The sequence below is a fragment of the Prunus persica genome, chromosome G4, assembly GCF_000346465.2.
Source record: "Prunus persica cultivar Lovell chromosome G4, Prunus_persica_NCBIv2, whole genome shotgun sequence".
NCBI classification, from domain to species: Eukaryota; Viridiplantae; Streptophyta; class Magnoliopsida; order Rosales; family Rosaceae; genus Prunus; species Prunus persica.
Window position 1 is genome coordinate 5,801,082 of NC_034012.1, and position 18,002 is coordinate 5,819,083.

The 18,002-nt window shown below is 36.2% G+C and overlaps 1 protein-coding gene across 1 annotated transcript; it reads left to right on the top strand.

Moving 5' to 3' along the window:
• On the top strand, window positions 1,086-17,641 carry LOC109948980 (cyclic nucleotide-gated ion channel 1-like). The gene is made up of 9 exons (XM_020563117.1): window positions 1,086-1,216; window positions 1,767-1,820; window positions 1,984-2,037; window positions 10,086-10,485; window positions 15,277-15,480; window positions 16,182-16,459; window positions 16,592-16,703; window positions 16,789-17,073; window positions 17,156-17,641. The coding sequence occupies exons 1-9, from the start codon at window positions 1,149-1,151 to the stop codon at window positions 17,534-17,536; spliced, it is 1,836 nt and encodes a 611-aa protein (XP_020418706.1). The 5' UTR covers window positions 1,086-1,148; the 3' UTR covers window positions 17,537-17,641.

Sequence of the window (18,002 nt, forward strand, 5' to 3'; positions counted from 1 at the left end):
GTTTGGGGAATTGTTTATTCAATTTTCGGGGTATATTACAATAATTTTTAGTACATATGAGAGGAGGCTCCAGAACATGAAACCCAAAGCCAAATGACATGCTTATACCCTCAAATATTATCAGCCACAGTAATCTGGTCTTTCCTTCTTTTTCTTTTCTTCTTTTTCTTCTCTTCTTTTTCTTTTCGGAAACAAAAGTACGTTTGTTCTTTTCTTCTGGTTTGGGGAATTGTTTATTCAATTTTCGGGGTATATTACAATAATTTTTAGTACATATGAGAGGAGACTCCAGAACATGAAACCCAAAGCCAAATGACATGCTTATACCCTCAAATATTATCAGCCACAGTAATCTGGTGTTTTGTCTCATGTATAAATAACTTTTCTATTGTTTTTTAATTAACTACTTGTACATTCCATGGCAAATTAGTAGTGTGTGTGAGAAATCACCCTCCTCTTTGTAGTTTAGATTATCGCTTGTCGTTTAGCGTCTCTTACAAAATTGTTCATTCATTAAAAATAAAAAATAACTAAACTTAAATGAAATTGGTGTGTATACAATCAAATCTTATGAATTAGTGAGCATATTTTGTCAGTGTAAAATTGATACGTAATCTCAATCATATAAGTCCACCATCTCATTAAGTTGTATCAATTTATTTTGTTGAATTAGTATAACAATTCAAATAAGGATGTCTCAAAGTTTTGTTAAAAATTTACATATTTATATAACAATTTTCATAATTTTTATTCAATCTTCACCAATATCGATATTTTCATAAAAATTTATGTATTTTGAGACCCTGATATTTTAGAAGTGATCAAAGTTTAACACCTTGCTTACAATCTAAAAGGAATTAACAGCTCAATTACAAAGCTTCATTTACTTCTTATCTTTAACTTCTCAAACTAAACTATACTTTACAAATCCCCACATCCATAATCATATAACATCACCGACCTGTTCTCTGTGTAGATAGGTATTAGCTGACTAGAGTCTACTGTCCAGCTCATCAAGTTTTGTCATTGTCCCGTATAAAAGGCAATTGTGCCTTCATTCAACGCATATACAGACAAATAGAAATCAGTTTTTCTCCCCAGATTGTTTTCGTTTGGTCTTCTTCGATTCACACACATCCTCTGTTTCCATGGAAAGGTTACCTTCTTACAATAACTGGTGGGAGATGGAAGAGGGAGAGTATACCCATCATCCCAGGTAAGTCGTACGTCATTTGTTTTGGAGAGAAAAACCTAAAATTGTCATTTGTCATTATTTGATTGGTTCTTATAAAATTTTAACACACTAATAACTAATTAGAAATTGACAAGTGGCATGAGTTTTTCTCTCCAAATATGCCATATATGAGTTTTTTTGTATAATATATCATGTTAAAATGGATTTTTGAATAAATATCTCAAACTTTTATTATAGTGTTCGAAAATTCTTGAAAATAAAACGACGAAATACAATTTTTATTTTCTTTTCCATTTTCTCATTTAGTTTATGCACTAATAAGAATCAAAATTTTTTGCATGTACGTAATTAAAAGTAGCATTTCAAGTTTACAACCGAGGTAATAAATTAGATGTGTTCTCCAGTCATTTTAATAAAGCTCTCAAGATGACCAAAGTATATGTACAAATTCCTCCATTCATGGGTTTGTAAACCTATGTATGTGGGTAATCAGAAATATTTATTTTAAGATGACTTTTGTTGAAGAAATAAGTGGGAAAACCACTTACTAATGCAATTGTTTATATTTCAGGACTATCACTAAGATTATTTTTTATGTTCACGCATTTGTGGGCTGCATCGTGAGGTTAGTATATGCATATAACTTTGGGTCGAAACGTTTATTGGTTCTTATTATTCATTATTGTTTTCTTATATATGTTAAACTCTTAATTAATTTATGCCTATATTGAAATAACTAAATACAAGAAATCAAAAGGACAAACTAACCTGCAGTTGTTCATATTCAGGATTCTCGTTGAGATTATTGTGAGCACTCTCGCATTAGTGTCCAGTATCGTGAGGTTAGTATATGTATATACGTACCTTTTGGGGCTTTTAGGTGACCATATCCTTATAGCGTAGTTAGATTTATTTCGAGCTAGTACTTAGCTTGCTAGTCTTTTTTATGATTTAGGTTTATTGGTTCTCATGATTCATTATTGTTTCCTTATATATGTTAATTAATTTAAAGAAATTTATAATAAAAACTCATTTCTTATATTGAATTTATATATAAATCCAAAAACTCATAAATTTAAGAAAAAACCCAAAAAAAGGTAAGCTATAATAATTTTTTTTAATTTAAATGATGTGTGAAATACCATTATTATTCTTGCATTAGGATTTAAAATTTTATGGATAATTTTCGTTTAGTAGGTTTGAATTAGGATTCAAGTTTTATGGTATTTTTCATACTTTCCCTTTGGCTAAACTATTATTTTATTCCCTAAACTATACCATAATTGTTGATTTTCTCCCTAAATAATTTTTTCAGTAAATTAAGGACTTAAACTATATGAAATTTGCCAATTTGGGATTCACTGTTAATTTTTTGAATGTCCCCAATTTAAATCCCGCCTCCTCCGCCGACCTCAATTCAAACCCCAACTCCCAACCTGCCCGCTTTTCCAACGCCGCCAGCTTTGACGACCCAATGTTTAGACTGTGCGGCTCTGGTGACGCCATGCATTGCCCACGTTTAGCTCCAATTTTGTTCTGCAAATTCATTTCACCAGTTTTTTGTTTTTTTTTTGGTTATTCTCTCTTTTAAATTTTGTTTTTGACTTTTTTATTATTATTTAATAAGGTGTAAACGTTTTCTTTAATATTACGAATTTTCTCTTAATATTGATGGAAATTTGAATGGACATCCAAAAAATTAACGGTGAGTCTCCAATTGGCCAATTTCATAAAGTTTAAGTCCTTAATTTATCCAAAAAAATTATTCATAAGAAAAATTGACAATTATGGTATAGTTCAGGGACAAAACGATAGTTTAGCCTTTCCCTTTTTATTTCCTAGTGAAACCCTAGCTGGGTGTAACTATTTAAGCTGACTTTAAAGTTGTATTACTCATCTTTTCATTCATATTAATAATAAAAAATTGAGAGTTTCTCTATGATTGATTTTAGGCTTAATTACACTAATGCTCCTTAAAATCATGGTCAACCTCAAATTTCACATTGTCAAGTGACCTCCGTTGACTGATATTTTGTGTCTCACTTTACCCTCCACTGTCAACTCTGTCAAATAATTTTTTTAAATGACTGACGTGGCACGAGTGGGACCCACTATTTTGCTAAAATGTATGTCGTGTAGGTGCCATGTCTCCCACCCGAGTCCAATTTTTCTGTTACCATATGCCCACCCTATTTCCCTCTTAGTTTTTTGACATGTGGCAAACCACTTAACAACACTTAACTTCATCACCCCCATCCTCCCCTTTGACTTAAGCCCTCTCGGATAGAACCCAAACCCGACCACCACCGCCCCTCCCATCTCTCTCTCTCTCTCTCTCTCTCTCTCTCTCTCTCTCTCTCTCTCTCTCTCTCTCTCTCTCTCTCTCTCTCTCTCATCCAAATTCCCTTATGTGCTTTAAAAGGGTTGCAACAAACAAGTCTGAATGTTCATGTGTATATGGCTTTCGTCCATTAGACTTGGTTTTCCCAGAAAACACATTCAACCCAACACAAAACAATAATTTTTTGATGTTCATCTTCGATGTTGGTGGTTTCAAAAGGCATCTTCCCAAACGGCTCTTGCCCACTGGAACTCCAGTTCCTAACCTTGTGATGAATCTGATGACAATTATATATGTTACTGTTTGCACCACAAATACCAACTTCCAACAACTCCAATACAACCTATTTCTTCTCTGAATTGCGGTTGATAGCAACCTCAACAGTATAAGAAACGAACCTAATTTGGGATTTTCCTTCTTCCACCAATTTAAGGGAAATGGGTTTCCAACAAGATATTACGTGCTTATTAGAATCTTATGCTTGTGGGGTTTGGGCTTGTGGTAAGCAGGGAAAGGGTGGAGTTGGGCTGTGTGGGGGAGAGAGAGAGAGAGAGAGAGAGAGAATGGGGGCGGGTGGTGGTGGTGTGACGGAATAAAAGAATGATATTTTTGGTGGTGGGTATGGTTATGTGGAAGTAATAATGGGTAAGAGAAGAAACTTGTTCTCTTGTGATAATCAAAAGTCAGAAAGTAGTGGGAAGAGTAGTGGGACACTATTTTAGATATAATAATGTTCCTTCCTTGATTGATGCAAATGAAGAGAAAATGGTGGCTTTATATAATAGCCACTACCCACCTAACACATTAAAAATACCCACCTAACACATTAAAAACACAACTAACACCAAACATAGTTAATTCAACTAACTTCTACCACACCATTAATTTAACACACAACTACTAACAAACTGCCAAATATTTCAAAGTTACCAGCCGACTATTAATGAAGTCTAGATTACTTTAACATCCCCCCTTAAGCTAGACTTCATTTATGCCAATTAATTTACTCATTTTGATGAGCAGCTCCTTCTTCAACGGTTTGGTGAACAAATCTGCCAGCTGATCTTGGGACTTGCAATACAGAACCTCAACTTCTTTATCTTTGATTAGCTCTCTGATGAAATGAAACTTGATCTTGATATGCTTACTCTTGCTGTGAAACATTGGATTTTTGGAAAGACAAATAGCTGATTTGTTGTCGCAGAACAGCTTTGTAGGTCCTTCTTGAACTTGACCCATCTCTGCTAAAATACTTTTCAGTCACCTAGCTTGACAACCTGCTGATGTAAGAGCTCAGATTCTGTAGTTGAAAGTGCCACTATAGATTGCTTTTTGGAGGACCATGAAATCGCACTTGAGCCAATGCTAAAGACATAACCAGATGTGCTTTTGCAAGTATCAACATCTCCACCCAAGTCACTGTCACTGTAGCCAGTCAAATTTAGATTCTGAACAGGATAATAATGCAATCCATAATTGATAGTTCCAACCACATATCTTAGGATTCTCTTTCCAAGCTCCCAATGAACATCTTTTGGTGACTCCATGAAACGGCTGAGGAAGCTTACTGCATATGTAAGATCTGGCCTTGTTGTAGTTAAATACAAGAGGCCACCCACTAGACTTCGAAACAAAGTTTGATTTACCATTGTGCTTCCATCATTCTTACCTATCTTAACACCAACCTCCATTGAAGTAGCAATTGACTTTGCATTTTCCAACCTGAACCTTTTCAACAATTCCTTTTCGTATTTCTTTTGAGAAATATAGATACCATTCTCATTTTGTTTGAATTCAATTCCAAGAAAGAAATTAAGCAAACCAAGGTCTGTCATTTCAAATCTTTGTGACATAATCATCTTGAAATTATCACACATTTGAGCATTACTTCCAGTAAATATTAAGTCATCCACATATAAGCAGACAATCAAAATCTCACCTTGAGAGTTCTTCTTGGTGTAAAGAGTATGCTCATATGGGCATTTGTGAAACCCATACTCTTGGAAGAATGCATCAATCCGACTGTACCAAGCTCTTGGAGCTTGTTTCAAACCATATAAAGCCTTCTTCAATCTACACACTTTTGTTTCTTCATTTACCTACACATAACCTGGAGGTTGAGCAACATACACTTCTTCTTCCAAAAAACCTTGCAAGAACGCTGATTTAACGTCCATTTGAAAGACTTTCCAACAATTTTGGGCAGCAAGAGCTAACACCATTCGGATGGTGTCAAAGCGTGCAACTGGAGCAAAAACTTCATTGTAATCAATTCCATAATTTTGCTTGTAGCCTTTAGCTACCAAGCGAGCTTTGTATTTCTCAACTTCTCCTTGAGCATTCAGCTTGGTCTTATACACCCATTTTACTCCTATAGGCTTCTTTCCTTGAGGAAGATCAACCAGCTCCCATGTGTCATTTTTCTTAATGGAATCAATTTCTTGATCCATAGCCTTCACCCATTTTTCATCCTTTGAAGCCTCTTCAAACATAATTGGGTCTGCATCTACAAATAGAGCAAAATTTGTGCCACCATTAGTGATCAAAACATAATCACTAGATGGGTACCTTGCGGATGGTTGATGAGCTCTTGTTGATCTCCTTTGTCCTCTGCAAATTTCTTCTTCCTCACTGCTATCGCTAGAAGAAGTTGAGGATGACCCTTGTGATGAAGATTCCTGTGATGATGGAGTTGTTGGTGGAGTTAAATTTGGATTTTCAAGGCCAATGTCCAACAGTATTGGACTTTGATTTTCAGCTTCACTCCAATTCCATGCTTCTTCTTCATTGAACTTGACATCACGACTAACAATAATCTTGTTAGTCAATGGATTAAACAACTTATATGCTTTGGCCTTTTCACTATACCCAACAAGAATGCAATTTTCTGATTTGTCATCCAATTTTCTCCTTGTTTCATCAGGAATATGAGAATAAGCAATGCTGCCAAATATCCTTAAGTGACTAATACATGGCTCGAGGCCACTCCAAGCTTCTTGAGGAGTCTTGCCTTCCACACTATTGGACGATGCACGGTTCAAGAGATATACAGCACATGCCACTGCTTCTGCCCAAAAACGATTAGGCATTGCTTTTGCCTTCAACATGCTTCTTGCCAATTCCATAATGGTCCTATTTTTTCTCTCGGCCACACCATTTTGCTGTGGGGTGTACCGAGCTGTGAATTGATGCTTAATCCCATTTTCTTTTAGAAAATTTTCGAACACATTGGATGAGAATTCTCCACCTTGATCAGACCGCAAGGTTTTCAATGCAAATCCACTTTGCTTCTCAGCCAAAGCTTTGAAAACTTTAAAGTAATCAAACACCTCTGATTTATATTTGAGAAAATAGACCCATGTCTTTCTGCTATAATCATCAATGAATGTAAGAAAGTAGCGATTACCTCCTGTTGATGTTGTGTTCATGGGCCCGCATACATCTGAGTGCACCAGCTCAAGAGGATGGGATGCTCTCTAAGAATTTCCTGTAAGAAATGAATTTCTCTGATGTTTTCCCAGCACACATGCTTCACAAACTTGTGTTTGATGCTGTATCGTTGGTAGGCCTCGTACCATATGTTGTTTCCCCATCAATGATAGTGTATTGAAACTCAAATGCCCATAGCGTAGATGCCACAACCATGAGGAATCCTTGATAAGTGCACTTAAGCAAGCAAAAGATTCATACTTTATGTTCAGAGAAAACATATTGTCTCCTGACATCTGCACCTTTGTAATTAGAGAGTTGTACTTGTCTCTAATTACACACTGGTCTTCCCTGAAATGAATATTATGGCCTTTACGAAGAAGTTGCCCCACACTAAGGAGATTGTAATTTAAATCTGGAACGTATAACACATCAGAGATTCTTTTTTTGTTCTCCAGACTTGGACAGAAAAAGAATATCTCCACATCCTTTGGCCACTAGCTTTCCACCATCACCAATCCTTACTTCTGAGTTGTTGGTATGCTTGAAATTGACAAAGGCACTTTTGTTGCCTGTCATGTGATTACTACATCCGCTATCAAGATACCATTTTTTTGCACACACGTTTCCTTCCCTGGCAGCTGCATATGCAAGTAGAACCACATTATCATTTTCCCTTTCAGAAGCTTTTTCATGCACAAAGCTTGATTCGGCTCCTCCATTTGTTTTGTTTTTGCATGTTGACTTGATGTGCCCATATTGCTTGCAATTGTAGCACTGAATATTAGAAAGAGAGGAACCTTGTTCTCTTCCTCTTCCTCTTGAATAACCACCATAATCTCCTCTTCCTCTTGGAAAACCATAATCTCCTCTTCCTCTTTGATAACCATAATCCCGTCTTCCTCATGGATAACCATAATCTCCTCTTCCTCTTGAATAACCATAATCTCGTGCAGAGCCTTCATCATTAGTTTCTTTCTGGTCATTTGCATAGCCACGTCATTGATTATTTCTTCCTCGTCCACGAGCAAAGCCGCCTCCTCCTCTTCTAGAACTTCCTCTGAATGAGACTTGAGATTGAAAAGCTTGCTCAACAGGGCCAGAGTCAAACTGCTTCAGTCGTAACTCATGGGATTGAAGAGAACCCATTAAACTGTCAAGAGACAAAGTAGACAGATCTTTGGATTCTTCAATTGCCACCACAATATATTCAAACTTTCGGGACATACTTCGAAGAATTTTTTCAGCAACTCTCTGATCTTCAATTTTTTCTCCATTAATTCTCAGTTGGTTGACTAGAGAAATGACACGATTGAAATAGTCTTCAACAGATTCTGACTCCTTCATACGTAACATATCAAACTCACCTCTTAGAGTTTGCAGTCTTGCCATCTTCACTTTTTCTTCTCCTTTATATGATGCAAAGAGAGTGTCCCACGCCTGTTTTGATGTAGTGTATGATGAGATTCTTTCAAAGATAGCTTCATCCACTGCTTGAAAGATAAAGAATAAAGCCTTTTTGTCCTTCTTACGTGTCTCCTTCAGCTCTGTAAGTTGTTGTTGAGTGAGGACTGCTTGATCATTTGGCTCCACAAAGCCATTTTCAACCACCTCCCACAAATCTTGAGCAGCATACAACACCTTCATTTGGATGCTCCATTGACTATAATTCTTCCCTGTAAACTTTGGAAGCTGGGGCTGTAACAAGTTGTTGTTTGAAGCCATATGATTCTGAGTTTCCAGCTCTGATACCACTTTGATGGAATAAAAGAATGATATTTTTGGTGGTGGGTACGGTTATGTGGAAGTAATAATGAGTAAGAGAAGAAACTTGTTCTCTTGTGATAATCAAAAGTCAGAAAGTAGTGGGAAGAGTAGTGGGACACTATTCTAGATATGATAATGTTCCTTCCTTGATTGATGCAAATGAAGAGAAAAGGGTGGCTTTATATAATAGCCACTACCCACCTAACACATTAAAAATACCCACCTAACACATTAAAAACACAACTAACACCAAACATAGTTAATTCAACTAACTTCTACCACACCATTAATTTAACACACAACTACTAACAAACTGCCAAATATTTCAAAGTTACCAGCCGACTATTAATGAAGTCTAGATTACTTTAACATGGTGGTGGAGTTGGGTTGGATTAGAGAGGGCTTAAGTCGGAGGAGGAAGGATGGTAGTTGGTGGGTGGGTGGGTTGGATGATGGGAGGTGGACTTAACAGAGTTAAGTGCTGTTATTTTTTTTTCGTCGAGGAGTCCGGGCAATGGGCATAAGGTATTTCATAATAGGAAAATTGGACTCCTCCCACCTAGACGCAACCCTGCAACTGCATCTTCATACCCAACTCACCCACGGTCCTGTTGTTCTTTCTCTTCCTCCACTCACAAACAAACCCCATGGCTGCCATTGCAAGAACCATTGAACCCACTTAAGACAAACCCCCGAATTCAATATCCATGTGCGTAATCCTCAACGTCGAAAACAGACAAGCACAATAATTCACTTGAATGAACAAAAAACTTCGTAACTTCAATCTTTTATTTCTTACATTTCACAATACTTAGATTTCTCCAAACACATCCTATTAAAGTTGTAAGAATATAACTTAAATTAAATTTCCTTCTAATTATCATGGCAACAAAAAGCCCATGGAAGGATTTTTATCTTAATCCTTGTATAGCTTCTAGTTTCCTTGGCCTTCTAGTTGGCATCCATGGAAACAATTGTCTGAATTTGTTGAATATGGAGAGAATGAAAAGCTTCGAGCTTTGCTTTTTTTCTTTTTTGTATTTTTGTTTTTTGAATAATTTCAGTCGATGACAGCTATGAGATTCTTGACTCTATGAGGCTAAGGATGAAGAAAGAATGAAAGCATTTTTTAAAAGAATTTTTTTTTTCCACACATGACACTTCTATGTCATGTATGTCAGCGAAATATGGGCTCCACTCGGGCCACATCATCATTTTTAACATATTATATTGCAAAATTGATGATATGGACAAAGTGAGATGCAAAACATTGGTAAATGAGTTACTTTACGTTTCGGGAACAATGATGTCACCGATCCACCCCCATATATATGATTGATTTCTTATTATCAGAGATCTTTTGATATTCGATTTGGAATACCATCCAGATGAAGGTTCAGATGAGGATTCAAACAGTGAAAAGAGGAAAGAAGAGGGACCTATTAGGCGCATCTTCTTCCCTCCATTAACAGGGAAAAGGATATTAATGTTATTATGTGTTGCAGTGTCAATAGATCCGCTCTTCTTTTACATTCCAGTCATCAATAACGAGAAAAAGTGCCTTGCAATAGACAAAAACTTGAGGGCTGCAGCTCTTTGTTTGCGAGCACTCCCTGATGCCGCTTTCGCACTGCATTCTATAAGTTCCGGGTTTAGGTTGTATCCGTTTGTGGAACTCTACTCTGTACAAGTATTTGTCTACAGCTTTGCGAGTATACTAGTTGCCGTTTTCCTTATGCTGCCCATCCCACAGGTACGTAAGAGATTGACTATATTGCGTTTTCTTTATTTTATATATAGTTTCGATTGTTGAAATAAAATTTATAGGACACCTCACAAGATGTCCCTAAAATGAATTTATTTGAGAGAATCATAACTCATATACTACAACGGGCAATGACAGACGTATAGAGGGACAAGAGTGGCCAGGTGACCCCATAGTAGCCAGAAAGGTAGATGTGGAAGTTTAAGGTGACCCTACCATTGGCTGGTGTGCGACCCCAAAGGCGCACACCAGGTGTTTAACGAAAGGTCCGAAAGACCTTGCATTACTGCTGTAATAACTTGACTTCAAATCATTTTGAGCCGGGCTTTATAAAAAAAGAAAAAGAACATAACCTACCCATTTTATCTTACATTCACGCTAGGTTTTAAAAGAAAAAAAATTAAACACCCATTTTTTCCTTCCACATATTAAACCAAAAAAGAAATATGTATCTTATCTTTATATATATATGTTGATCTTCAATCAATTTCTTCATATATTACAACTATACTAGTACAAACATCCCTTTTACTTGCCTAACCCGACTCACTCCCCCTCATTAACCCCCCAAAATGAATATTTATTCCTCCTCGTCACCAATTGATTAAGGGGTTATTGATAGTATTTTCATTAATTGATTAATGCTTGTATTTTGATTAATTGATTAGGGCTTTGTGTTTTGATAAGTTTATCAGGGATTTTTTTAAATATTTGATTAGGGTCTTGTGCTTTCATTAATTGATTAGGGTTTTATTTTACATGTTGTGTTTTGATTATGGTTTTGTGTTTTGTGTTTTGATTAGGAATGAATATGCTATTGTTTAATTTTTCAATGTTATTTTTGTTTTTAAAAAAATTAGGAACCTTTACACTATGACCCCATATCCTAAGAATCATGGATCCGCCACTGAGAAGGGGATGATGATTTCTCACGCACTAGTCTGCAAATCAATGCAGTTTTCCATAGGCTCAAGCCTCGTTGGCGATGTTGGAAAATTACTTCTCCTAGTCACAACAAATTGATGGAAAGATAAAATAAATAAATTATGCCAAGATGACAACTAGTGGACCAAGAGCGAACACCAAAAATTAAACGTAGTTCAGCAAAAAAACATGCCTGTCCACAGTGTGTTATCACCTTCACCCTAAGAAAGAAGTACAAGTACAAGAACACAAACCGCCCAAGAGTTTTGTACCCAAACTCAAGCCCGTACCCAATAGGATACACCCTTTGTACACCATCTCTCAAACCCTTTAATGCAAGAGCATCTAGTAGACTTTCCTAATCTAAGTGGGCATTAGAAATAAGGCTAAGTTTTAGTTATATTAAATTAATAGGTTATTTTATTACTTGTTTTCCTATTCTTACAAGGATTTGGTTTAATTTCTTATTTAGGTTTTTAATTTCCTATGTCAATTAGGTTTTCAATATTCTAGTATAAATAGGCTATTAAGAGACTCTTATATTTAGTTTTTTGTTGATGAATATAAGTTCAGACGTTAGTCTATAGAGTTTCTGTTGGGATTTTGCCCTAGAACTCAATTATCTTCGTTCCAACTTTAATTCTATTGTTGTATCCTTCTATTCTATATTTTGGGTATGTTTGAGTCATTAGACAGCAGCTTATAGTCATTGCCCCGCATCAAATTGGTATTGGAGCCTAGGTTCATCCTTGTTCCACAGCATGTTTGGACGTGATAGAAGTGGTGGACGAGGGAACCAAGCCCAACACACAGAGGTGGTTGAGATGCGATGTATGATGGAAGACTTGTTGAGAGCGGTGCAAGCCCTCCATAGGAACCCTTACACAAACCGGAAGGTGGTGGTGAGGATGAATATGAAGACGAGATAGACGTGAACAATCCTTTTGATGAAGCTAGAAACCATGGTGATGGTCATTGAGGTGGATTGGAAGAGGGGTTGGTTCGTGCGTTGGATTTGAATAGTGGAGGAATTAAAATTGAAGTTGTTGATTTCTATAGAAATATGCATGTCGAAGATTATTTGGACTGGGAGGCAAGTCTAGAGAATTATTTTGAATGAAAGCCTATGGCAGAAGATCGCAAGGTGTTGTTTGTAAAACTTAAATTGAAGAGTACTGCACTTCAATGATGGAAGTGAGTTGAAGAACAGTGTGCTCGGCAAGGGAAGCAGAAGATCAACACATGAGATCGTATGAAATCCAATTTACGAAAGCAGTTTTTACTGGCTGATTATACCATGGAGTTATATAAGCGGTTTCATAACTTAAAGCAACGAAACATTTTCATAATCTCTCAATTCGAGTTGGTTTAAATGAGACTAATGAACAAATGACATCCCGTTATCTTTCTAGTTTGAATCAGACAATTCAAGATGAGATGGGGATGGTCCGTTTGTTCAACCTTGAAGATGCTCGACAATATGCTTTAATGGCATAGCGAAGACTATCTCGTCGTAGTGGAAAGAGAGTAGTTTCTAGCTGCCCAGATACAGTTTGGTAAAGAGATACTATTGCTGTTCATGGCGTCCAAAGTGATGAAGAAGCCAATCCAAGTATCCGAATAGGTGGTAGGAACTTGGGTGCTGATAAGAGTGAAAAGGGGAAGGAAATAACACAATTTCATCATCCAAATAGGGCTAATGTCAAGGTTTCCAAGGCTGGACGTACTCTACAAGCTCAATGTTTCAATTGCGGAGAGGCGGGGCATAAATCTTACACGTTTCCACAAAGAAGAATAAATTTGGTAGGTGATAAGATCAAATTTCCAGAACCAGGGTATAATGTTTATGGCAATGAAGAGGAAGTCATTGATCTCTTACCAGTTGAAGGAGAATGTTTGTTGGTAAGGCGAGTGATGACAACTCCCAAAATTAAGGAAAAAGATTGGCATCGACAAAATATATTCCGAACATGAGTCCTTTGTAGGGGAAATGCGTGCAACATGATTCTTGATGGAGGAAGTAGTGAAAACATTATCTCAAAGGAGGTGGTAGAAAAATCTAAGTTACCAATTGAGAAGTATCCTAATCCCTATAAGGTTGCATGGTTTTGAAAAGGAAGCAAGGTACCAATCACTTTAAGGTGTTTGGTTAAATTCACAATGGGTAATACCATTGAGGATGAAGCTTGGTGTGATGTTGTTCTCACAGAAGCATGTCATATCTTATTGGGAAGACCATGGTTGTTTGACAAAGAGATGATGTATTCTACTAAAGCTAACACCTATTCATTCTATAAGGATGGGAGAAAGTGGACTTTGAAGCCTCTTGAAGAAGGATTCTGCCATGCTTTCTAAATATGCAAGGGTTAATGGTCATTTGAGAGCCCATAGGTTTGACATTGAGAGCAAGGATGTGGTGTTTGTGTATCCACTCGTCGCTACGAAGGATGTTGAGGGAGCTTCGAATAAATTGGAAGATGACAACCTCCTAAATTTAGAAAACCCTCCCGTGTTTGACTGTTGTTTGGAAGAAGATAGAAACTGAAACTAGTGTAATATTGAAGGCAATGAATCACGAAGAAGTTGGGTTTGAACTTTTGAAGCAACATAATCAACCCACCTTTGAAGGAAAGGTGATTCAAGAAATTCTTGAGGGAATTGTTGGAGATCAGATGAATTCCTTCAAAGATGATACTTATGAGTATGTTGATTTTCTTGAGGTTGATTCTTCTAATTTACGAACTACCAAGAACGTCATTGGCCTTGTTTGACTACTGGTTTTTGGTGTGAAGAGTTTTTGGGCAGAGAGCTTAGCTGCAGAAGATATCTGGTATGTTCCAGAAGGATCAGATATTATAAATATCTATTTCTTTGGAGTGGGAAGGTTCAATATCAAGGCCAAAGTTCTATGGACAACTTATCTAAGAGGAGGTTATGTCTAGGCGGTTTTCACCAAACGATTGGAATTTGAGGAAGAATTCTTCCCAAACCGGTGGAGTTGATGCAGGAGCATCTAAGTAGGCATCAGCCAATAAGGCTGAGTTTTAGTTATATTAAATTAATAGGTTGTTTTACTTGTTTTCCTATTCTTACTAGGATTTGGTTTAATTTCCTGTTTAGGTTTTTAATTTCCTATTTCAATTAGGTTTTCTATATTCTAGTATAAATAGGCTATTAAGAGACTCTTGTATTTAGTTTGTTGTTGATGAATATAATTTCAGACGTTAGTCTATAGAGTTTTTGTTGGAATTTTGCCCTAGAACTCAATTATTTTCTTTCCAACTTCAATTCTATTGCTTTATCCTTCTATTCTCTGTATTTTGGGTATGTTTGGGTCACTGGACAGTAGCTTATAGCCGCTGCCCGACATCACTCTTGAAGATCACTCTTACCCAAGAGAAATTCCCTCCCTTGATACTCCAAGAGTTATACATACTCTTGATATACACCCAACTCCCCAGTGAATGAATACTCACACACTCATGATCACACTTGAGTTGATGTCTTGCTTGATTTCCAAATGAAAACAAGCCTCCCTTTATATAGCCAAGGAGAAACCCCCATATGCATTGTACCGAACCCAAAAGGCAAGAGTCAACTTTATATAAGATACTACAGAATATTTCTTTAATTATTCATGAAGGAAAATTCCCGAACCAAACCAGTATCATTACCTCATTTGCCGACAATAAGCTATTAAGATGATATGAAAATATGTTGTATTTAAAATTAAAAATTAAAAAAATTAAAGAATCAGTCAAGGTTTATATTTTGTTCAATATTGTCTTATGCACCTATAGTTAGATTTTCCCACATGCATTGACTCTAGGCTGTTTTTTTTTTTTTTTCCCCCAGTTGGCAATAGCAGTTTCCTTTTTCAAGCCAGGAGGCTCTGGACATCTCGGCCAAATAGTAACCGTGAACATCTTCCTTTTTCTCTATTATGTGGCAAGGATTGTACTAATTCGCATATACAGTCAGAAAGTCAAGTACCAATACAATATCGGAATATGGTTTCGAGCTTCATTCAATTTCTTTTTCTACATGGTTGCTAGTAATGTAAGTTTATAACTCGTAAACATTCCTTCTTTTCATCGTTTATCCTTACTTTCGTAACTTTTGCGTGACTAAGATGTCTTATGTACTAAATAAATAACTAACTAAAACTGTTGATTACATTTATAAATCACTTTGTTTACCTTAAAAATGAACTACTTGCATTGGTAGACTCCACATCTATTAAAGAGATCATAAACAAAATGGCTTTGCCTACTTCCTTTTACTTTAGTACAATTTTGTTTACCGAATAGAGAAGACAATATTGCATTTACCAATTTTGGAGAACAAGTTCATGACATACGAAATCGGATGTGGAGAAATTTCGAATATTTAAGCATGATATTCTCATTTTTACGATATTTGTTTTTTTTACTTTGTCCTCTTGGTGGAGTTACACTTCTTTTATTTTTATTTTTTCAGATTACTAGCTAAACTCAGTTTAAGAGTTTTTTTTTAAAAATTGTGTATAAAAAGGAACAAGTTTTTTAAAATAAATAAAAAATAAAAAAAACTCAAATCCACCTAAAAAGCTCATGTAGGAAACTAGCTATCTAGAAGTCAAATTTTTATGAACACAGTGACTAGCGAAAAGAGAAAAAATGACTTTGATGAACTATAAATAAGTTTTGTGTCATTTAAAGTTAAATTTAACCAAGATTTGATTAACCTTTATTGACATTATTATCTAATTTTTTGCCCAGGTACTTGGAGGCTTTTGGTACCTTTTTTCCATTCAACGTGAGATATCATGCTGGCAATCCTGTAGAAATGGTGCAGGATGTCGAGCTACTTATTATTGTAGTGACAGTACTCCACGAGACATTACATTCCTAGATGAGTTATGCCCCGTAAATCCACAAAATGCTGCCATATTTAATTTTGGAATATTTTTGGAAGCTATTCAGTCTGGAATCACGAGATCACGACATTTTCCAACCAAGTTCTTTTACTGTGTATGGTGGGGAATCAGAAATCTAAGGTTTGCAATTATGCATATTGAGCTAGTACTCTTTATAGATAATGAAATGCTTAATTTAAATTGAGGGGGTGCGATAGTTCGGATTTAAATTTTCTTATATATATATATATAATGCTTAATTGATTTCTGCAGTAACTTCGGCACGAATCTGCAAACAAGTAGCTATGTGTGGGAAACCTGCTTTGCAATTGTAATTTCTATTACTGGCTTGCTACTATTTTTATACCTCATTGGAAATGTGCAGGTATGAATGATGAATCTCTCAGCTCTATAATTGTTAATCTATTTGCTTGTCATAAAGAATATTTTTGTGTTGTGTTGTGAAACAGATATATATGCAGCATGTAAAAACAAAATCGTTGGAAGATGAGGAGAAGACAAAGAATTTGAAAAAGAAGACAATGTCGAAAAGAAGGCAGATACGAGGGTGGATGAGAGATCATGGCATCCCTCTTGATGAGGCGAGAAATATTATGCAACAAATAAAATATCACAAATTAGTAGATGACATAAATACTGATGAAGAAGTGGATTTGAAGTATATCTTCTCTGTTCTTTATGACTCTGGGAGAAACCTTCTCCAGCATCATCTCTGCATGGAGACCCTAAAACAAGTATGCTCCATTTTATTTTCCTCCTTCTGCTTTTTTTTCTGGAGCCGAAACTTATGCAAGGATTAATTTTGTAAATATATAGGTAGACCATCTTCGAAATATGGATGAAAAAATGGTGAAAATTATCTGCGACCACATGAAGCTAAAGATATTCGAAGACAAGGAGTACATTATTGAAGCGGAAAAACCACTTGAGGTGATGATGATTACTGTAGAAGGCCTTGTGCAGGTGTACCCGTCAACTAGGCATGCTGCTGCAGAAGCACCTTCTGCCCAAACTTTTGAGGAAGGTGTTATTTTGGGACGAGAACTTGTGGATTGGGCAGCGATGACAACCCATGATCGCCCCCCTATTTCCTTCCAAATTGTCCAATGCCTCACCAAAGTAGCAGCCTTCGTTCTCAAAATTGAGGACTTGAAAAGATTAGTCATCTCCAAACGCATCATCTTCCGGAGGAATTAAAAACTTGCAGTTGTGGCAATCGATAGCCCTTGAAACTTGAATAAACAGTTGACACTTTTTTTTTCTTTTGCTTTCCTTGTCATGGATTAATATTTCTATTTTCTTCATTTCATGCATTAATATTTTTATTTTCAAATTATTTTTTCTTTTTCTTAAAAATAAAAATAAACTCCGTATGAAACTGAAAAAATAGGGCCAAAGCCCAAAACTTCTAAAGGCCCAAGTGAAAGCAAGATAAGCGCCCGTGTAAACAAACAAGCCCACAGAGTATAGGCAGGAAGGTAAAATTCTATAGTGAGAGACTTATTTAAGGCTCTTAGATGAGGCGCTATCTTTTAACTGTTTGATAAAATTGGTTAGCCGTTGGATCAAATTGGTTCATTTAATGCAACGGTTAAGAGATATAACCTCGTCTAAGGGCCTTAAATAAGTCACTCACTATAGAATGACTCGAGCAGGGAATTTG